This window comes from Sus scrofa, chromosome 7 (genome assembly GCF_054392235.1).
Source record: "Sus scrofa isolate SSC_HxYL_T2T_F1_AM1 chromosome 7, Sscrofa_HxYL_maternal_Yorkshire_Landrace_v2.0, whole genome shotgun sequence".
NCBI classification, from domain to species: Eukaryota; Metazoa; Chordata; class Mammalia; order Artiodactyla; family Suidae; genus Sus; species Sus scrofa.
This window is the reverse complement of record NC_139389.1, coordinates 3,276,489-3,298,076: the sequence shown is the minus strand read 5'-3', so window position 1 is coordinate 3,298,076 and position 21,588 is coordinate 3,276,489. Positions and strand designations below refer to the sequence as shown.

The 21,588-nt window shown below is 48.3% G+C and overlaps 1 protein-coding gene across 50 annotated transcripts in view; it reads right to left on the bottom strand.

Moving 5' to 3' along the window:
* The window catches only part of FARS2 (phenylalanyl-tRNA synthetase 2, mitochondrial), a 408,395-nt gene that overhangs the window by 336,221 nt on the left and 50,586 nt on the right, over nt 1–21,588 (bottom strand). For 48 of the 50 annotated variants that reach the window (XR_014809481.1, XM_084967260.1, XM_084967258.1 and 45 more), the window contains one exon: nt 3,643–4,247. The exons of the other annotated variants lie outside the window; for them this stretch is intronic. Coding sequence is in view for 47 of the 48 variants with exons in the window: in XM_084967260.1 (XP_084823386.1) it covers nt 3,643–4,224 (582 nt within the window). In the remaining variant the exon portion in view is untranslated. The remainder of the gene's footprint in view (nt 1–3,642; nt 4,248–21,588) is intronic. 50 annotated transcript variants of the gene reach the window in all.

Below are 21,588 nucleotides of genomic sequence, written 5' to 3'. Positions count from 1 at the left end.
CCACAGCTCATGGCAACGCCGGATCCTTAACCCACTGAGCGAGGCCAGGGATCGAACCTGCAACCTCATGGTTCCTAGCTGGATTCGTTTCCACGGAGCCACGATGGGAACTCCTTAAAAATTATTTTTAAAGGAGAATTGATTTACAGTGTTATTTATATATAGTTATATGCCCGGCAGATACCTCCACCCAGCCTACTGCTTGTGTTAGCTTCATTTAAGAATTCTTTTATTTGCCATAAGTTTTCCTTAAGGTAGTCAACTTTAAAAAAAATTTTTTCCATTAAAAATTTTTCTTGTTTAGGAATTCTCGATTTAAGGCACTCTATTCTAGGAGTTCCCGTTGTGGCTCAGTGGGTTACGAACCCGCCTAGTATCCATGAGGATGCAGGTTGGATCCCTGCCTCACTCAGTGGGTTAAGAACCCAGCATTGCCGGGAGCGGCAGCATAGGTTGCAGACAGGTCACAGATCCAGTGTTGCTGGGGTTGTGGTGTAGGCCGGCAGCTGCAGCTGAGATTCAACCCCTAGCAAATGGGAACTACCATTTGCCACAGGTGCAGAACTAAAAAAAAAAAAAGGTACTCTATTCTACCCACAAAGTGCTAACAACAATCCCGTATGCTTTCTTCCTTAAGTTTTAAAGACACCCTTTCGCAAGCGGATTAGGAAGAGATCCGGCCCTGAATTACGCATTTGCTGTGAGGGACAGAGCAGCCGTCTTCTCCTATGGAGACACCTGTCTCTGAGCGAGTCACGTGGAATCCATCATCTCTCCACCGCCTGGACATTACGTCCACTTGACAATGATCATAAACTCCCAAATATGTGTAGAGGCTTGCAGAGTTCTCTGGGTCAACCTGTGCCGTTACAAGACCATCCCAACAACGAAGGCATATGCTCCCTCTCGCTGCTGCCCTGAAAACCTGTCCTCGCGATGGGTAAACAAGCTCTTCCTATAATCTTGAAAGTCAGTCCTCCAAGTTCTCCAAAACACGCAATAGACACTTTTACTAGATGTACCCTGAATTTACAAGTGGATTTGGGGGAAGCTGCCGTCTTCATGATACTATTTTACCATCAATGAATCTACAAACACAGGATCTCGGGCCTTTTCCCCTTTTTCTTTTTTTTTTCTTTCCCCCCCTTTTTTTTTTTTGTCTTACTAGGGCCGCACCCACAGCATATGGTGGTTCCCAGGCTAGGGGTCTAATCAGAGCTGTTGCTGCTGGCCTACACCACAGCCACAGCAACGAAGGATCCGAGCCACATCTGCCCCCTACACCACAGCTCACAGCAACGCCGGCCTACACCACAGCCACAGCAACGAAGGATCCGAGCCACATCTGCCCCCTACACCACAGCTCACAGTAACGCCGGATCCTTAATCCACTGAGCGAGGCCAGGGATTGAACCCACAACCTCATGGTTCCCAGTCAGATTCATTAAGCACTGAGCCACGATGGGAACTCCTCTTTTATGTTTTTAATGATATCTGATGATTTCATCCACAAATATCTTGAGCACCTCCTGCAACAATACTACACAGACACCTCAAAGTTTTAGTTGACAGTATGAATGGAATCTTCATTCCATTTATATTCTCACAGGTTATCACCTGTGGATAAGAAACACGTTTTTGGATATTATCTGTACCCAAAAGCTTTGCTGAACTGTCTTCTTAGCACTGATAACTGATCCGGGTGTTCTGGTCAACGTCCTGGGTGGCCCACCCTGTCACCCACAGAGGAAGTGCTTTATCTCATGTTTTCCAGCACTTGGGAGTTCACGTCTCTTTCTGGTTCACTGCATTAGCTGGAACTTCCCACACACGGACCAACAGTGACTGCGGCAGCGACACCCACGCAGCAATGGCAAATAATCCTGAATGGTTGCTAATGTGATTGAACTGTTTATAATGATTCACTGCTAATTATGATGTACGCTGTGAGTCTTGACAAATACCAGTTATAATGTAAAGGAAGTTCCCTTCTATTCCCAGCCTGCCAGAAGCTTTTATCACAAGGTGTTAATGTCATCAGCTTCTTTCTTAACGTCATAAAACAGTAAATGCCATCAAATTCTCTTCCTACATCCACCTGCTTCCTGTTTCCCACCCTGGAAAGTAAGCCGGGCTTCTCCCCCATTAGGACACCAGCATGTGTCCCCAGCTTCCACAGCCATCGCTCGCAGGCCTAGCAAGCAGGCAGTGTCTTCCTTTCTCGTTTCTGTAACAAGATAAACTGCCATGACCTAGACAGCCTGTCACTGGCAGCACATCTCCAGTGGCTTGTTAACTGTAGGTGACATTCGATCGGGTCGTGTCTCCCAGACTTTGACCTTTGTCCGTTTCCTTTTCCGTTCCTAATACATCTGTATCCTTATTAATAGTTATCACTCCTGGGAGTTCCCTGGTGGCACAGCAAGTTAAGGATCTGACACTGTCACTGCAGTGGCCAGGTCACTGCTGTGGCGCAGGTTCGGTCCCTGACCCGGGAACTTCTGCACACCAGAGGGGTGGCCACAAAGTAATAGAAGAAGAGAGAGTTATCACTCCAAACTTGGGAAACAGCTGTTCCACGTAGCAAGAGTGCTCCTCCAGCAGCTCTGGGATCAAGCTCGATGGCCTCTTCTGCATCGTCGCCGACTCACAGGAGCTGCTCATCCAGGCACACAGTCATCTCTTTGGACGTGACTCACTCAACACAACACAGGACGGTTGCTCATCAGCCTAAGGAGCTGGACCACTCCTGCTCAGCTGATATTTCCAGGGAGGGAACTCTGGAGATGACTATTCCTCCTGCATCCGTGCGCATATTTGGAAGAAGTACCAAAGGAGGCAAGTAAGACATTTCCTGTGCCGCATTAATTCCTTCTGTTTCTTACATAAAAACTGAGACGGTTGAAAAACATGTGGATGAAAGACAAGTGCTATTACACGTTGTTAGGAAACAGACTCAAACTTTAGGGAATTTTCATAAAGTTCCCCCCCCCCATAAAAAAGATGCACACAACTTATCAGGATGGAAGTTGACAGCTGCTAGAACTTGGGTGCTACGGAAGCAGCCAGATATCAGATTTCCTGATCGGAAAGGCTCTATGCACCCAAACGCATACTGCAGGAAGAGCGAACACTGGAGATCCCTAGCAGCCCAGTGGTTAAAGGATCTGGTGTGGCCATTGCCGCGGCGCAGGTTCAGTTCCTGGCCCGGGAACTTCCACATGCTGCAGGAGCAACAAAGAAAAAAAGAAAAAAGGCAGTTTAGTCTCAGTCCATAAACTGCCCTCCCCGCCCCCTACACCAGTGAAGAAATTCATTCCTGTCAAACACCGTGAACACAGTACCTGACCTCGGCTCACGGAGAACGGGGTGACCCGCCCTCACGTCTCAGAGTGGTACCTCTGGTCATCGTGGGTCAGGGTGAGAGCCACTGACGACACACAAGGAGTGAGGACCAGAGAGAGACACACGGGAGAAAACAAAGGCCCCCCAGTTCCAGGGGTTCCTGGAAACGGCGAGGCTCCGTCTGCGCGAGGGACCCCCTGGAGGATGGGTGACTCTGAAGCAAAACGACATAAGGACACCCTGGGGCCTCAGCAAGGCCGGGCGGGCGGTTCTCCAACCAGGAGGGGCCGGACTCACCTGGTGCCGGGAGAAGAGCCGCACGGCCTCCAGCTGGTGGAACACGGGGTAGTGCTGGGCGTCGATCTGGTCGCGCCGGTACACGTCGCCCACCACCAGGAAGGCGTCCAGCCCCGCGCGCATCAGGTCCCACTGGTGTGCGGACGTGTGCGCCCGCAGCATGTGGCTCTCGTTCAGGTAATAGTTGTCCCCCTTCTTGCGGCTGGGGTGGCCGGCCGGGATGAGCAGGCTGTCGAAGTTCTGCCAGGGGGTGACCACGGGGGAGAGGTCGTCGTAGACGGAGAAGAGCGGCGTCCCGGCGCGGCCCACGTACCGCTGGTAGAAGTGCGCCTTGACCCTCTCCTTGATCAGCCACAGCGGGTGATGCCGCTGGTTGTGCAGGTTCCTGCCCACCCGGGACAGCACCTTCCTGGACAGGTTGCTGAAGCCGTCCTGGGGGTAGGACTTGCCCAGCAGCTCCACCGTGCTGCCCGGGGCTCCGCACGCCGGGGCCTGAGGCTCGTGGCCTCGGCCGACCCCACTGGCCTTCCGCACCAGCGTGGCGCCCACCTGGGCAGCCCTCCTGAGAGCCGAGCGCAGCATCGCAGCGACGTCCTCGGCAGGGTCTAGAAGGAGCACACGTGCAGACCCAAGTCACCACCACGCTGTGCACAGTGAGCCGGTCCCCTGACTCCCGCCAGCTCCCACCCCCACCTCCGCTGCTCAGACCCCCTCCACCCCCAGGCCCCCCATCCGCCACTCCAGTTCAGGAATCTGCCGGCAGAGGCGTGGCGGTCCCTGCTCTAGAGCAAACGGGTCGTGACCGTCACGTGAGGATCCCGAATCTCCTTCCCGGGTGTTCTAGATCCCTGGGCCTGAAGAACATTCCCTCTGGCACATCATGTCAGCTCATACTCTGGACGTCTCATGCTGAATAAAACTTTAAATGTGCCAAACCTGGGAGCTCCCGTCGTGGTGCAGCGGAAACAAATCCGACTGGGAACCCTGAGGTGGCGGGTTTGATCCCTGGCCTCAACCAGTGCGTTAAGGATCCAGTGTTGCTGTGAGCTATAGTGTAGGTCACGGACGCGGCTTGGATCTGGCGTTGCTGTGGCTGTGGCTGTGGTGTAGGCCGGCGGCTACAGCTCTGATTAGACTCCTAGCCTGGGAACCTCCATATGCTGTGGGTGTGGCCGTAAAAAGACACAAAAATAAAATTAAAAAATACATGTGACAAGCCTTTATTCTGACAAATGTTCTAGGAACACCCCCCCCATAAACTTCAGAGAGATCATCTGAAAGACAGGAAACAGTCAGACCCCAGCAGGGGTCTCATTCCTTAAAAGAAGCACGCGCTTCCAAACACGCCGGCGGGCGATGGAAGGGAGACCCGAAGGCGACCCTGCCCGCTCCCATCCTTGGTCCTCAAACCACAAAGCTGCTCTCTTCTTTCTTTGTTTTTATGCCTGCATCCGCGGCCTATGGAAGGTCCCAGGCTAGGGGTCAAATCGGAGCTGCAGCTGCCAGCCTACACCACAGCCACAGCAATGCAGGATCCTTAACCCACTGAGCGAGGCCAGGGATCGAAGCCACTTCCTCACAGACACTAGGCTGGGTTCTTAACCCACAGAGCCACAACGGGAACTCCGAGCTATGGTCACTTCTGACGAAACATGACTTCTGGATTGGGTCACTACACTACGAAATGACAAGACGACCGCTTTCTTTTTGGCTGTTTCAAACAAAAATACATCACTGTAGGCAGTGATTATTTTTACGTCACACTTTTTTAAATGAAAACGAAAAACTTTAGGAGCTATCTCAGAGTGACAGACTGCACCAACGGACAGCTGAAATTGCTTCCGTAGAGACAAACCTCTTCCCTCCTCCTCTCTACCGCGGTCGCTTCACCTGCTACCACTGCGGGACCCCATCAGGCAGTTTTGTTTTGTACAAGAGCAGCTTTCTACTCCGCACCCACAGGAAGTGGGAGCAAGACGACGCTTGCTTGGGGAGGAGTGCAGAGCAGCCAAAACACAGAGTATTAACCAGATCTTTTTATTTTTAATGCCTACGATTTAATAAGAGCACCAGATCTCACAGCTGGAAATCACTGCAGCAGCCTGGGGAAGGCTGTTCACGTCAAAAACCAGGTGGCAAAGACCCGAGTACCGGGGTCCAAACTCTAAGGCCCTGGGCGCATTGAGACAAGGCAGCCTTCTGGACACTTATGAGGCGCGCTCTCTGCCCACGGGCCCAGGAGCAAGTTTAAATTGACTCAGAAATCCTAGCCGTGAAAATCGTCAGATGTCATATCCCACTGTTCATAAAAAAAATTACCAGGGACTTTATTTTTGTTTAGTTATTTTTTTATATTTCTTGCTTTTTTAGGGCCGCTTCCCACAGCATATGGAGGTTCGCAGGCTAGGGGTCAAATCAGAGTTGTAGCTGCCGGCCTACACCACAGCCACAGCAACACAGGATCCGAGCCGCATCTGCGACCTACACTGGAGCTCACGGAAATGCCGGATCCTTAACCCACTGAGCGAGGCCAGGGATTGAACCCGAATCTTCTTGGTTACAAGTCAGGTTCGTTTTCCCTCAGCCACGACAGGAACTCCCTTACCAGGGACTTTAATGAGCCAAATCCAACCTCTCAAAGTTAGAATTTTGAAGCCCTGGGCTGCTTTAAAGTGTGCGACTAGGTGCTTTCTCTACCCCAAGGACCCTGCAGTCGGAGCAAGAAAGTCCCTAACTTCGTGATTTGAAGCCGCATTGGGGGCATTACTTTGCCCCAAGAGACCATCAGAAGCAGCCCCAGCATGCACGAAGGCAGCCGGGTCACCAGCCGACGGAAGCTCGGCTGTCGGGAAGTCCCTGGGTCTGCATGGAAGCTCCCTTTCTCCCTCCCCCCGACCCCCCGGCTCCCCAGTCCCGAGATGGACACCACGTAGTTAATAAGCGCCCTGGCCACCAATCTGCATCTCAGAATGTGCTTCCTGAGACTGATGGGACGAAGCTGAGTCTTCCGCTCTTCCTCCTAAAACAGGGCACAATACACACGACTTCAATATACCCTGAAAGCCTTTTCCTACGAATCAGAACGAGTGTCTTCGGTGTGGTAACATATTCATAAAACTCTGCATTTTTAAGTGGACAGCTCGGTACCAGTTAGGACATTCGTATTACGTGGCCACGTCACCACCATCCATCCCTGCACCCTTTTTTATCGTCCCAAACTCAAATGCCACGCCAACAACTACTTGTAAAGCAGCGTTACACAGTGAAGTCCTAACACTGCGAAATCCTTCTGGAAGCGCGGCTGAAGTTCATTTTCTTCAAGTGTCAAAAGCTGCATACTTGGGTCTATGTTCCAACTAGGAAAGAAACGCTTTCCTGAAGCATCAGCACTAGAACGAAGTAAGGGCAAGAAGGTGCACCAGCCCTACCCCAAGGTCCCTTCCCAGCCTTTGCTGTTGCAAATGTTATCCTTATGGATGAAGAGCTTCCTCTAACCACCATCTACCAGAAGTTTCTGCAGCGATGGACTCACCCAGTATCTGCACCATCCAGCACGGTGGACACCAGGACATGTGGCTAGTGAGTATCCACAATGTGGCCACTGCAACCAAAGGGCTTAATTTTACTTAACTTTAAATTGTTCACATGTAGGAGTTCTCATCGTGGATCAGCAATTAATTAACCCGAGTAGCATCCATGAGGACGTGGCGGGTTCAATCCCTGGCCTTGCTCAGTGGGTTAAGGAGCCGGCGTTGCCATGAGCTGTGGTGTAGGTCACAGATGCAGGTGGAATCCCGAGTTGCCATGGCTGTAGCATAGGCTGGCTCCGATTCGACCCCTAGCCTGGGAACCTCCATGTGTCGTAGGTGCCACCGTAAACAGACAAAAAAAAAGTTGTCATGTGGGAGTAGCTGCGGTATCAGAGCAGATATGGAATTCTATACCCAAAACAATGAAAACTGACTCCTGAGATTGTATCTTACTATATAAACAAGCTTCTAAAATAGTTAGTAAATACCAGTTTTTATATAAATGGAAATATTCAACCTTCAGCAGAATAAAAAAAAAAAAAATAGGGAACTAGGAAGGCCTTCAGAGGTCGTTTTGTCCAAAGAGGAAAACAAAGCACAGACTAGCTGTACTGCCCAGATCAACAGCCAATCAAGCACAGTGGGGGGGTGGGGGGCTGATTCCCAGGTAAGCGTTAACTACTTCTAGTTAAGTCCAGTTAAGATCGCACTTGTGTACGGAATCCAGAAAATTCCAATGAACAGAAGCAAAGGGTAGAAAGATGGTTCCCAGGGCTGGGGAGGTGGAGATGGGGAGACGCTGGCCAGAGGGTGCAGAGTCGCCGTCTGGAGGACAAGTCCAGAGACCCAGTGCACAGCCTGAGGACCGCAGAGGATACACTGTACGGAAGCCAGGAGGCTGACGAAGAGAAGAGATGGCAGGTGCTCTCATTAGACACAAAAGAGTGGTGGCTAAGGGCTGGGACTCTATTGCAATCAGCCTGGCTGTAGAAAGCATTTCGCTACGTGTATGTGTGTTAGGTCATTGTATCTTATACCTTAAACACCTTCCCCTGTATGCCTTTTTTAAAAATCAAGTTAGATTCATTAAATAAAATTAATGAATAAAGGAAAATAAAGAGGCATCTGGGGCATCCTGTTACATGCTATGGATTCCACCTGGATCCCCAGATGTTCAAAAGGCCACACTGAGGATGTTACAAACTTTTTTTTTTATGGCTGCACCTGCAGCATATGGAGGTTCCCAGGCTACAGGTCGAATCAGGCCTACGCCACAGCCACAGCAATGCCAGATCCAAGCCGCATCTGCAACCTACACCGCAACTTGTGTCGACACCAGATCCTTAACCAACTGAGCGAGGCCAGGGATCAAACCTCACATCCTCATAGATACTAGCCGGTTCCTAACCCACTGAGCCACAGTGGAAACTCTCGTAAACCTTCTTTATGGCTAAAAATCTAGCACAGTGACAAGAAGTAGGAACGCCGAATCAAAGTCTGTGGTTGGAATGAATGGATTTTGTAGCGGCTTAAACAATCTTACCGTTCAATCTCCCGCAGTCTTGTGTGGAAAGGAAAAACTAAGCCGTACATAAAATCTACAGAACAGCTAATTCTCTAAAGCACAATTACCTCCCCAGAAAGGGCCATGGTCAGCAAATACGACCCACATGCGGTCACAGCCACACAAGAGACCAGGCACCTTCCACAACCTGCAGGCGCCATGGGATGTGAGCCGGGGCCCCGACCCACGCAGCTTACATGTTTTACTCTAGTCAACAGTGGCAGGGAGATGGCCAGGCTTCCATTTGCTTTTGCTCACAAAAGCAACGCAAGAGCATGTTTTTGTTCCTGCTGAGTCGTATGAGTGCAGAGAAAATGTCTAGAAAAAGCTGGTTCCCTGTGTTACGGGTGGGAATGTCTTGCTGTTGCAGCCTTTCTAGGAAGCCGCGCAGCACAACCGAGAGACTCCGAACTGTTCATGCCCTTTGACGGGGTAATTACCCTTTGAGGGATTTATCATAAGGAATAATGTAAACTGGAGTTCCTGCTGCGGCGCAAACGAATCCCACTGGGAACCATGTGGTTGCAGGTTTCGTCCCTGGCCCCGCTCCGTGGGTTAAGGATCTGGCATTGCCGCGAGCTGTGCTGTAGGCCAGCAGAGGCAGCTCTGATTCGACCCCTAGCTTGGAAACCTCCATATGCTGCAGGTGTAGGCCTTAAAAAAAAAAAAAAAAAGAACGTAAATGAAGACAGAAGTTAAACACAAAGAATTTTCATGACAGTATGACTTGTAATAGAAAAAGAGTACCAACAACATAAACTTTCCCCAAAGAGGGAGAAATTAAGTAAATTAGAGTAGAACCATACAGTAAAACATTGTGCAGTCATAAAGTCCAATGATTGCTAAGGGTTTTGATGGCATTACATATACTTAAAGAGTGATAAATAGGATATAAACATGTATGATATGATCTAAACTACGTAAATATCCATCTATAAATACACACATATCATATTTAGAAACCACGGAAGAACGATGCAAGATTCAGTACTTACTATCCCTGGTCTTTATGTTCTGTTTCCTATTTTTTTATTTCTAAATTTTCTAAATAGACGTGTATTACGTTTTTTATGAAAATTGCTGTCTTGAATCATTATGAGAAAAAGTTACTTAAAAAGATGGCAGGTTAAGCTCTAGCCATTTGAATACAGGTTTTAAGCCCACTACAACTATATCAAGAAGAAATGCCAACATACACAGGACACTGCCATAGTTCAATGAACTGAAATCAGTGACCAGAGGAGGGATTACTTTTTGTAACAACCCAGGGGTCGACTTGGGGAAAAAATGCACATCATGGGAGCACTGAGCTTCCGTGTAACTGAGGGCTGACTGAGGAGCAGACAGTCCAGAAGACAACCTCCAGGAGCTCGGAGAAACTCGCTCGAAAAGGTACGGGAGAGGACAGTATACAGGTGACTTGAGGGAAGAGGCCAGGCCATCAGCACACACCTTGCTGGGGAGTTCCCGCCATAAGCTAGGAATCTGCCTGCAGGGGCTCACCGGCACGCAAAGGCGCAGGTTTGATCCCCGGCCTGGTGCAGTGGATTAAAAGAATCCAGCCGCAGCTGTGGCGGAGGTTGCAGCTGCAGCTCAGATTCAATCCCTGGCTCAGGAATTTCCATATGCCGTGGGTGTGGCCATTGAAAAAAAAAAAAGAAAGCAGGCATCTCGCTAAAAAGTTATCAAAAGTCACATGGAACAGACACCTCAGTTAATGACTTGAGTGCTTTTCTAAGTACGGGAAGATGCAAGAATACCGTTCATGGGAAATTTCGCCTGAAGTATTTCTATCTATCCGGGGGCCTGTTTGTCCTGGGTCCTCCCAGCACACAGAGTGTTTTATCCTATCTTGACCCTTAATGCCTTTCAGGGTTTATTTACTGTAGGTCAGCGACCACAGTGACTGATGACAGGATTCCTGCAGAGCTGGAGGGCACACGACATTCTTTGTTTTACAGACGAAAAGCCTGGCATACAAAAAACTTCTCTGCCTTTCCAAATTCCTCTCCCCAGCTATAAGTCAGCTGTCAGAAGCACGATGCCAATCACTCAATGTTCTTTCTCCCCAAGATCTTCAGATTTTCTAGGAAACTGACAACACCGGCTCTTATTCCAAATAAATGTGTCTCGGTTATACCCATTCATGAGGTCTTTAAAACATGTTAAGGCTAAAATGTTAACCTGTCTCTTAGTAAGGAAAAAATATTTCTTATTGGTATGGAAAATAACTCACTAAAACTTAGTTCAAGGTAAGCTAACACTATACCATTTACGCAGCTCATTCTGTGGGGCTTCCAGAGGAATCTCAGAAAAGTACAGCAGTATTGCTACCACAAAGTAATCACTTCCGCCTGGACATCCAAGGATGCCTCTGGAAACATCATTCCCGAAGGAAGGCCCCCGCCCGGACACATGGTCCAGAGGAATGCTTGTTCATCTCCTACCACTTGAACATGGGCTTCTACCCTCGAGAAAGTAAACCTGGAGTTCCCGTCATGGCTCAGCGGTTAAGGAACCCGAGTAGCATCCATGAGGACGTGGTGGGTTCAATCCCTGGCCTTGCTCAGTGGGTTAAGGATCCGGCATTGCCGTGAGCTGTGGTGTAGATTGCAGACACCGCTTGGATCCGGAGTTGCCTGGATATAGGCCAGCAGCCAAGCTCTGATTCAACTCCTAGCCTGGGAACCTCCGTATGCTGTGGGTGCAGCCCTGGAAAGAAGAAAGATCGAGCGAGCGAGAAAGACAGACAGAAAGAAGAAAGTACACTCAAGTGCAATAGAAAAGGGCTTGTTCTATGAATAACAAGAGACCCCACTTCAGGTCCACGGCCCTGGAGCTGTTCCGGGAACTGAGAACAAATCGACACGGAAACAAGGATGCCCTGCGGCGTAGAGATCACAGCCAGGAGGGTTTGGGGACTGTGTGTCAGGAGCGACCGAAGCCTAAGCTGTGTTTCTTGCTAGGAATGAGGCCATCCCTCCTGCCCCCACGATGTCACCCTCACCATCGTCGCTGCGCTCCTCCTGCTTGTCTGAATCTAATGCCCTTCCAGCAATTTCCCCACCATTCACAGAGTGCACAAGAGGGGGCAACACTATCAGATTCAGCACTTAGTCAACTTATTTACGACGCTGGGAGACAAACTTCTGGCAGAAGAAGAGAAACGGGCGTCCCCTTTCCAGCAGCGACAGGAAATTCTTCACTGACTTCTTGACGGGGTGACTTACAAACATCGTAGTGCGACGTGCTGAGCATTTCTTAGTGTTGACTAAGAAATCCGTCTCATTTTGAGCATTAGCAACTGCAGAAAGAGCTTTTTTTTTTTTCTTTTCTTTTTTTAGTGTCACACCCACGGCACATGGAGGTTCACAGGCTAGGGGTCGAATCGGAGCTGTAGCCAAGGGCCTATGCCACAGCCACAGCCACAGCCACTCAGGATCTGAGCCACGTCTTCGACCTACCCCACAGCTCACGGCAATGCCAGATCCTTAACCCACTGAGCAATGCCAGAGATCGAACCCGCTTCCTAACGGATACTAGTTGGGCTCCTAAACCACTGAGCCACAAGGGGAATTAATTGCTTTTTTAAGGCTGAGTCCTAACAGGTCCCAGAACCTGAGGAATCTGTTAACTCCAAAGTGATTCTCTTCCACTGTGTGATGATGGCACACTTGGCCTTTAGGGGACACAAACCTCCTTGGCCACCAGGCAAACAGGCAGGTAAACGTCAAAAATACCACTTTCCACAAGGAGTTGAGGAGTCAGGCTGCAGCAGGAAGGAGCTCTCTGCAGGGGGCCTCTTTCCTCGGGTCACCAACCTTAACCCAGGTGCTCCCAGGCTCTCGTGGGGCCCTAGCTCAGCTTTCAAATCTCTGGAGCACACAACACCTTCCCTGATCTGTTGGTTCCTTCTATAGATCAAAGAAGAAACAAAGAATAAATTAACGGATGACTAGGTCTCTTCCTCGGCTTCCCCTTCCGTCATCTCGGGAACAGACCCTGTGAACAAGACAGCATCTAAGGAGAGATGACGAGGAGGCCCCAAGCCTGCACAGTGGGGGACAGCGACGACTCTGAGCGCCCATCTCAAGGATTCCCGGAGAGGACTTCCTTCTCCCCTTTAGGAACCACCATGGCTGGGCAGAACCTTCAGAGATGGTTTTAGGGGACACCGCACCCCCATCTTTCTCTAGCTTCTGATTAAAAGCCACTTTCCTTCCTACCAGCGCACCTTCGTCTCTCCGCCCAGCGCCCCCACCTGGATGTGTGAGCAATAAGCAACCAGACCTGATTCATTAACAAGGCTGAGTGGAACAGCATCTGCAAACAACAAAATTTCACTTTTCTTCCCATCCAGCTTATCTTCACTGAGCTCGTACTGCTGGTACAAAGTAATATTGAACTGGTCAGAAAATACTTCTCTGGTTGCCTCTGCTTCCTTGTATAAACAATGACACCTAAGTTAATCACATAAACCTTTCTAAAACCTTGATTCGTTTTTTTCCCATTCGCTTGCTGCCTGCAGCGCCCCCAAGAGCCAAAAAGAGTCACCCAAGGGTTGGCCTCCTTAAAGCCAGCTGGTGCTTTCTCACCGGTCATCCTGAATCTTTTCTAGAAACCAGCTCGGATACACTGCTATTTCGTCTACACTGCCAAGCTCTTCAGGACTAAGGTTTGCAATGAGTACCATCTTATTAACTTCATCAAAGACCAAAGCTTTTCATCTCAGGCTTTCAGATGCTTTACATCATGAAGGTTCTAAAATGCCTGCAGCCCGTCTCTGAATATTTACACTCATCTTTGAGCAGTCAGGTTTTTTTCTTTTTTTATTATAGTTGATTTACATTGTTCTGTCAATTTCTGCTGTACAGCAAAGTGACCCAGCAATACATCCATACGCACTCTCTTCCTCCTATTATCTTTCATGATGCTGCATCACCAGCGATTAGACATAGTTCCCTGTGCTGTACAGCAGGACCTCACTGTTTGTCCAAGCTCTAAATGTAACAGTCTGCATCTATTAACCCCAAACTCGCCATCCATCCCACTCCCTCCCCCTCGGCAACCACAAGCCTGACCGCCATGTCTTTGAGTTTCTTTCTGTTCTGCAGGTTGAGGTTCATTTGTGCCATTTTTTAGATTCCACGTGTAAGTAATATCATATGGTATCTGTCTCTTTCTGACTTACTTTACCTAGTATAAGAATCTCTAGTTCCATCCATATTGCTGCAAATGGCATTATCTTGTCCTTTTTTATGGCTGAGTAATATTCCATTGTAGTATATGTGCCACATCTTAATCCAATCATCTGTTGATGGACATTTAGGTTGCTTCCGGGTCTTGGCGATTGTGAATAGTGCAGCAATGAACAAAGGGGTGTATGTGTCTTTTTGAATGAAAGTTTTGTCTGGATACATGCCCAGGAGTGGGACTGCTGGATTATATGGTAGTTCTGTATTTAGTTTGCTGAGGTGTGGTACTGATACAAAAACAGACATATAGACCAATGGAACAGAATAGAGAACCCAGAAATAAATCCAGACACTTATGGTCAATTAATCTTTGACAAAGGAGGCAAGAATATAAAATGGGGAAAAGCAAGTGGTGCTGGGACAACTGGACAGCTGCATGTAAACCAAGGAAACACTCTCACATCATGCACAAAAATAAACTCAAAACGGCTAAGAGACTTAACATAAGACAAGACACCATGCAACTCCTAGAGAGAACATAGGCAAAACATTCTCTGACATCAACTGTACGAATGTTTTCTTGTCAGTGGCCCAAGTCAATAGAAATAAAAACAAAAATAAACCAGTGGGACCTAATCAAACTTAAAAGCTTTTGCACAGCAAAGGAAAACATTAAAAAAAAAAAAAAAAAAAAAGACAACCTACTGAATGGGAGAAAATAGTTGCAAACAATGCAACCAACAAGGGCTTAACCTCCAAAATATACAAACAACACGTACAACTCAAGAACAAACAAACAAACAGACAAACAAACAAAAACAATGGGGCAGAGGACCTAAATAGACATTTCTCCCAAGAAGACATATGGATGGCCAACAGGCACATGAAAAAATGCTCAACATCACTAATTATCAGAGAAATGCACATCAGAACTGCAGTGAGGTACCACCTCACACCGGTCAGAATGGCCATCACTAATAAGCCTATAAATAACAAATGCTGGAGAGGGTGTGGAGGAAAGAGAACCCTCCTGCTCTGCTGGCGGGAATGGAAACCGGTACAGCCGCCATGGAGAACAGTGCGGCGGTTCCTCAGAAGACAGTCCGTTTTCTATGGTATAGTTAACTTACTTCATTACCAATAAGCCATACTTTCAGTGTCCAATCCACTCTGTTACTGTTCAGTCAATACCCACACTTTTTGGGCCAGGTGACATTTTCCTACATGTCCCTAGTCCACGGTCAATACGGTCCTCTAAAAAGACCTCAATTCACCCTTCTCCTTTTCTCTTTTGTGTATGGTGGGGCTCCCACACACGTGACTCTTCACAGACACACCACAGCCAGGTCTGCAGGTTTGTAATAATTCTACTGCAGGTGCTATGGATAATAATAGAGGCTTCCAGTCCTTCAAGAGTCACCCACAGGGCCGTCTCATAACTCTGCTTTTAACATTTCCAGGAGTTCCCATCGTGGCGCAGTGGTTAACGAATCTGACTAGGAACCAAGGTTGCAGGTTCGATTCCTGGCCTTGCTCAGTGGGTTAAGGATCCGGCATTGCCGTGAGCTGTCGTGTAGGTCGCAAACATGGCTCGGATCCTGCGTTGCTGTGGCTGTGGTGTAGGCCGGTGGCTACAGTTCCGATTGGACCCCTAGCCTGGGAACCTCCATATGCCGTGGGAGCGGCCCTAGAAAAAGCAAAAAAGACATATAACATTTCCAAAGTGCAACTCACTTCAGAGTCGCACCGAAAAGAACCACAAGCTATTAGGAAATATTAGTTGTACTGGGAGCATCCTATACTCTTCCCTGAGCTTTGTCCACTTAGACACAATCATATCTCACAGCATCTGCTGTGCTTAATTCCTGGGAGTGAGGGGGGCACTGCGAACAACAGCCTTGCTTTGCTCCTTTGGGCACTTTAACAACCCTGAAGAAAATAAAGCGTATGAACGCTTTCCTCTACGGACTGACCCCCAAGACGTGTTTTTCTCATGGATTCTGGAGCACTGAGGTGACAAAAGGGAAGAAGGCCCAAGGCCTAAGGCTGCAGCTCCAGCACACGGAGGCGTCCACAGCTCAGAAACACCCACAGCCCGTTACCATTTACAAATGCTCTTCCCATGCACGACCACACGAACACAATTCTCCCCTCGAACGACTATTTATCCACCACTGGTTTCAACAGCATCTTTAAGGCGTGGCCAAGAGCCAGCAGCAGGAAACCAGCACAGGGACCCTGCTGCCTGGGGCGCGTGGCTCCTGCGGGCGGGCAGGGGCTCCACTGCTCTGTGAATGCGATGCCACTTGTCAAGACAATTACACCAGAACTTGGCAGCTCTGCACAGAGGCCAGGCCCGATGGGACAGCCAAGACAGAGAGATCGAGAGCCCGAGAAACCCCCTGACACTGCAGTCGTTGTTTGTAACAGGCACCTTTTGTGTAGATCATGTCTCTTATTAAAATGAAGTCTAGGGTTTGAAAAAGGAGCGAGGAAAGCAAATCTAAACACAATCATTATCTGAACACATAAGGCCATGTTCCCATTCCGGAAAGCTGTCTTTTCATCACTATAATTCTGTTGGGAAGTGACTACCAGTGCCATTGTTTTGCTGGTAAATGCCATGTTTTCAAGAATGGGAGACTGGAAAGTGTTCTGTCATGCTGGAAACTTCTTAATTGTTCAAGAGTAGAGGAGTACCCAAGAGAAAAGTAGCTTGGAATGGACACGGACACAGCAAAGAATGGAAAAGCACTTTAAAGGTCTTTGAAAACAGAAATCACTGCACTCAGTTCCAAGAGAAATCAGTCTTGCTGTCCTAAGTCAAAGGTTAAAATCTGTAATTTAAGCAAACGCAGGAGGGAGACGACTGCAGACCAAAGGCCCTGCAAAGTGAACTTGAAGACTGGTTAATAAGTATCTAGAGATGGCACCATATTTGGAATTGTCCTGAGCCTCCCAACCACTCTTTCACAACCTTTCACTTAAGAAACAGAGCATCAGGAGTTCCCGTTGTGGTGCAGTGGAAACGAATCCAACTAGTATCCAGGAGGATGCAGGGTCAATCCCTGGCCTCACTCAGTGGGTTAAGGATCCGGGGTTGCCGTGAGCTGTGCTGTAGGTCACAGACACGGCTAGGATCCCATGTTGCTGTGGCTGTGCTGTAGGCCGGCAGCCTCAGCTCCAATTCAACCCCAAGCCTGGGAACCTCCATATGCCGCAAGTATGACCCAAAAAAAAAAAAAAAAAGAAAGAAAAGAAAAGAAAGAAAAATATCAGTTAAAATTAAGTTCAGTTACCAAACTCATTAGTATGAGTGAATACTTTCCTTAAATGCGCCAGGGAAAAAACTGCTCTTAATGCATACAAAAAATAAAACATACATACGGGCACACACGCAAACATTCACACAGAAAGAAACATACACATACAAGCACATACACAGATGTACACACACAGAAAGACACACAGACATACACACATATATATACACACACACAAGCACGCACACTGTAAAACAAATATACTAAACTCATCTTTAAGGCTCTCCAGCACCTCCTCAGAGTCAATCGAAACAGCAAAACTGCTCGTTAATCCCAACTTAGGTCAACATACTAGTCATCCTTATTTTCCTTTTTGATGGAAGGTATTGACTGTAGTTCTATATATGCCACACATGGAGAAATGACAGCATAATTAATTATCCACTAAATTCAGCATTTAAAAATAATGTAGGAGTTCCCGTCGTGGCACAGTGGTTAACGAATCCGACTAGGAACCATAAGGTTGAGGGTTCGGTCCCTGCCCTTGCTCAGTGGGTTAACGATCCGGCATTGCCGTGAGCTATGGTGTAGGTTGCAGATGCGGCTCGGATCCCGTGTTGCTGTGTCTCTGGCATGGGCTAGTGGCTGCAGCTCCGATTTGACCCCTAGCCTGGGAACCTCCATATGCCACGGGAGCAGCCCAAGAAATAGCAAAAAAAAGACAAAAAAAAAAAAATGTAAAATAACCCTACCAATGTCCATATACAGAACGGTCTTAAAATAAAAAATATTTAGCTACCCAAAAAGAATAAAGTGTTCACCCAGAAATAATTAGCCAGCCAAATGGCAATGGCAAGTCAAATTAAAACTTGTTTTAAATCCGCTCACTCCACTGTGTATTAAGTACCATTTTAGGTAATTAGAAATAATACTGTTACGTAGAAGAAACAGCCTCCAGGTTAAAAACTCTTCTCTCCTAAATATTCTAAGTAAACAGACTTCATCTAAGATCGTCCAAATGAAGTCACTGCAGATACAATCCTGGAGTCCTGGCTACAGAGCAGGAAACAGCACCTCGAGCACGCACAGGCTCTGCCAGTCCCTGCTCCATAATTAAGTAGATCCTAACAGCCCGAACCGTTCCTTTCCACACAAATGGTGATGGGCCATCACCTCCCCTCTGAAGGCTTTCCTCCTTCTCACTTCCTTCAACTCTGATGTGCCCAGAGTTACACCAGCGACGAGAAGAACGGCACGCAGCCTCAGGCTCCAAGGTCATCGGACTGCTGCCCGGTCCAGGCTGCCTCTGCCAGGTCCAGTGCTTGCCCCCTCCTGAAAAATACCTGCCCATTTTGCTTTTTTCAGCAGAGACAGTCCTAATAAGTTCCTCCTGCCTTTTCCTTTCCAACCGAGACACAGCTGCCCGTCGACATGCTCTGAATGCCAGAGCTGCTTTCTACATCAATGTCACCAGGTCTCCCAGACAGAACCCCCCCAGCTCTTCTCTCTTCCAGCAAAAGCACAGAAAACCCTCATCAGTCAGGATCCCAGTCCGTCTGTTAGATCTTAAGCTGCTGGAGGGCAGGGACCGTGCTTTTGTCCCTAAAAAGAACGTTTCCCCAAGTCAAAGGAGCAGAGCCCACGAGGAATGTCCACGTCCATCTCTGTCACTGTTTCACTGAGAAGAGACACCACTCACGGGAGTTCTCGCTGGGACACAGTGCGCCGAGAATCTGACGGCAGCAGCTCTGGTTGCTGTGGAGATGCGGGTTTGATTCCTGGCCTGGGAACTTCCTTATGCCTCATGTGCAACCATTAAAGAAAAAGAAAAAAAAAAATAAAAGGACATAATTCTTTAACGTGCAGAGACATTTCAACTGTTCCACCCTCTCCCCGCAGCTGAGCTAGTGATAAAAACCAAAGCACAGCACTGGCCTCACTTAGCAAGTCCCAAGCCTGGGACTCAGCAACACTCTCAGGCTTAACTCAGAGAAGGTGGTTACCTGCCTGTAGAATCACACTCTGAACAGAGCAACCAGTTGGCAGAAGAGTGAAATTTCGGCCCATGTTTCAAGGTCCCGACAGCCCTGCTCAGCCCCCACCAGTCCTGACTACACTGTGCGAGAACACAGTTCTCTGTCAAAGCCCCTGTAAAAATACAGTTCTGCATTTCTCTCTAAGCCTAGTAGGTTTTAAGGATCAGCTAGTGTGTGAAAGTACTTTAATGGAAATTGCAAACCTCATGGGTTATGAAAACGATGAAAATAACACACACAGTGTTCATTCTTCGTGGTTTTCTGATCTAGAATACCTCAGTGAACCGCTGCTCCTGGGGGAAGAACCGCCAGTGTCCCAGGGCTTCCGGTCACATCTTCGTCAACCATTCGATAACTAGCCTTGCTTCGCCTGCCTTTCCGTCAAAGGACAGCTTGTCAGGTAGACTGTGGGCTCATCCACGTTGACCTCACAGCTGACAAGCACTGCAGCTCAGGCCTGAACAAAGCTCGCCCCACACCCCTCCCCTCATCCAGCAGGTCACAGCCTTTGTGCTCTTGGGGACACTGGACAGCACTTGAGCACACGGCCTGCGGCCCTTTCAGCAGCAAAATCACCCACAGAGAGCACAAAAATACAAAGCACGTGGCAGTGAATAGATGGTGGAAAAAGGGACTTGTTTACAGCAGGAGCTGCAAGGAGAAGGCAGAGCGTCTCCTTGTCAGACCTCAGCTGGGAAGCTGCGGGCAGGAGGCTCGGATTAGGTGATGCTCTGAGCATCGCATGCCCACAGAAGCCCAGGAGCGTTGGTGTTGAGGTTATTTATGCATGTGAGGAATTAGGCAAATTCCCAAATACTAAATCAGTAAATAATAAAGATGGCGTGGGTGTCAAGAAATCACTACCAGCAGGCGCCCCAAGGACAGAGCTGAGCGGCTGGGACAGAGGCAGGAGAGAAAGCTTTTCCTACTGGATGACATTCCAATCTTTGAATTTTGTAGCATGTATGTGACAGAATTTTGTAGGTGCGTGTGACCTATGGTCAGAGAAAATAGCATTGAGTATATTAAAATTCTAAGAAAATTAGATTAAGCTGTGGGTTCCAATAAAAAGACAAGCAAATAAAATTAAAAATAAGGAAGAATGAAAGTGGAAACAAATGAATTCAAAAACGGAAAAATCAGGAGTTCCCGTCGTGGCGCAGTGGTTAACAAATCTGACTAGGAACCATGAGGTTACGGGTTCGGTCCCTGGCCTCACTCAGTGGGTTAAGGATCCAGCATTGCCGTGAGCTGTGGTGTAGGTTGCAGATGCGGCTCAGATCCCGCGTTGCTGTGGCTCTGGCGTAGGCCGGTGGCTACAGCTCCGATTCAACCCCTAGCCTGGGAACCTCCATATGCCACGGGAGCGGCCCAAGAGATAGCAACAACAACAACAAAAGACAAAAAAAAAAAAAAAAAAAAAAAAAAAAAAAAAAAAAAAAAAAACCAAAAATGGAAAAATCACAAATATTTGAAGTTTCTCTGCATGGAAAAAACCAAGAGCAGACTCTTATGGGCGGGAAGAGCACAGAGAATTACATGTATGAAAGAAAAAAAAAAATTCCATGAGCTTAGGCCCCCTGAGGCGGGGACTACAGGGAGGACAAAACAAAATGAAGACATTTTGGAAATAATTACATAGTAAGCGATGAGCTTCACAGAGAAGTTCTTGTTTACAGGGGATTTAAACTTACTATTTGACACCACACGTACAATGATTTTATGTCGCACAGTGGCCTCAAGTCCGGTCCCAAGACCAGCACCATCGACAGGCACATCAACAAAGAAGCTGCTAGAAACAGACTCTCCAGCCCCGCTCTTGATCCGAGAAACGGGGACGTGTGGCAGGGCCAGGAGGCTTCGGCGGGATGCTGTGCCAGCAAAAGTTGCAAAAGCACTGGTTTAGAATCACCTTGAAATGTTCCTATAGTATTTAACAGAGGTAATAAACAAAAGCTCAACTTTCTCCACGTAGGCGGTCGTCCTTTGGAAAGGCTACTATTATTCTGTGCCGGCACAGGTGACGTTGGTTTTGTTTGGCTTTGTTTGGGTGCCTCTTTCGAGGACTCCCTGTGCCAGCAGAACGTCTGGCACTGCAAGAGCGGTTCTGATGGTGCTCGAGGCTTTCCCTCCGCTGTCGGCGGTCAGGGAAGCAAGGCCACCAGCGCACCAGGACCCGCACCAAGGACCCACCTGCACGGCTGGGTACAAACCTGAAGAACAAAGCGCCTGGTCTGAGCGCAGACGGATGGACGTGGCTACTTCTCAGTCCCAGACCTGGGCTGTCCACAGAAGGACGACAGGGGTGGAGAATTAAGCTCTGGGTGTGACGGAGGCTCATGTACAGAGGAGTGGAAA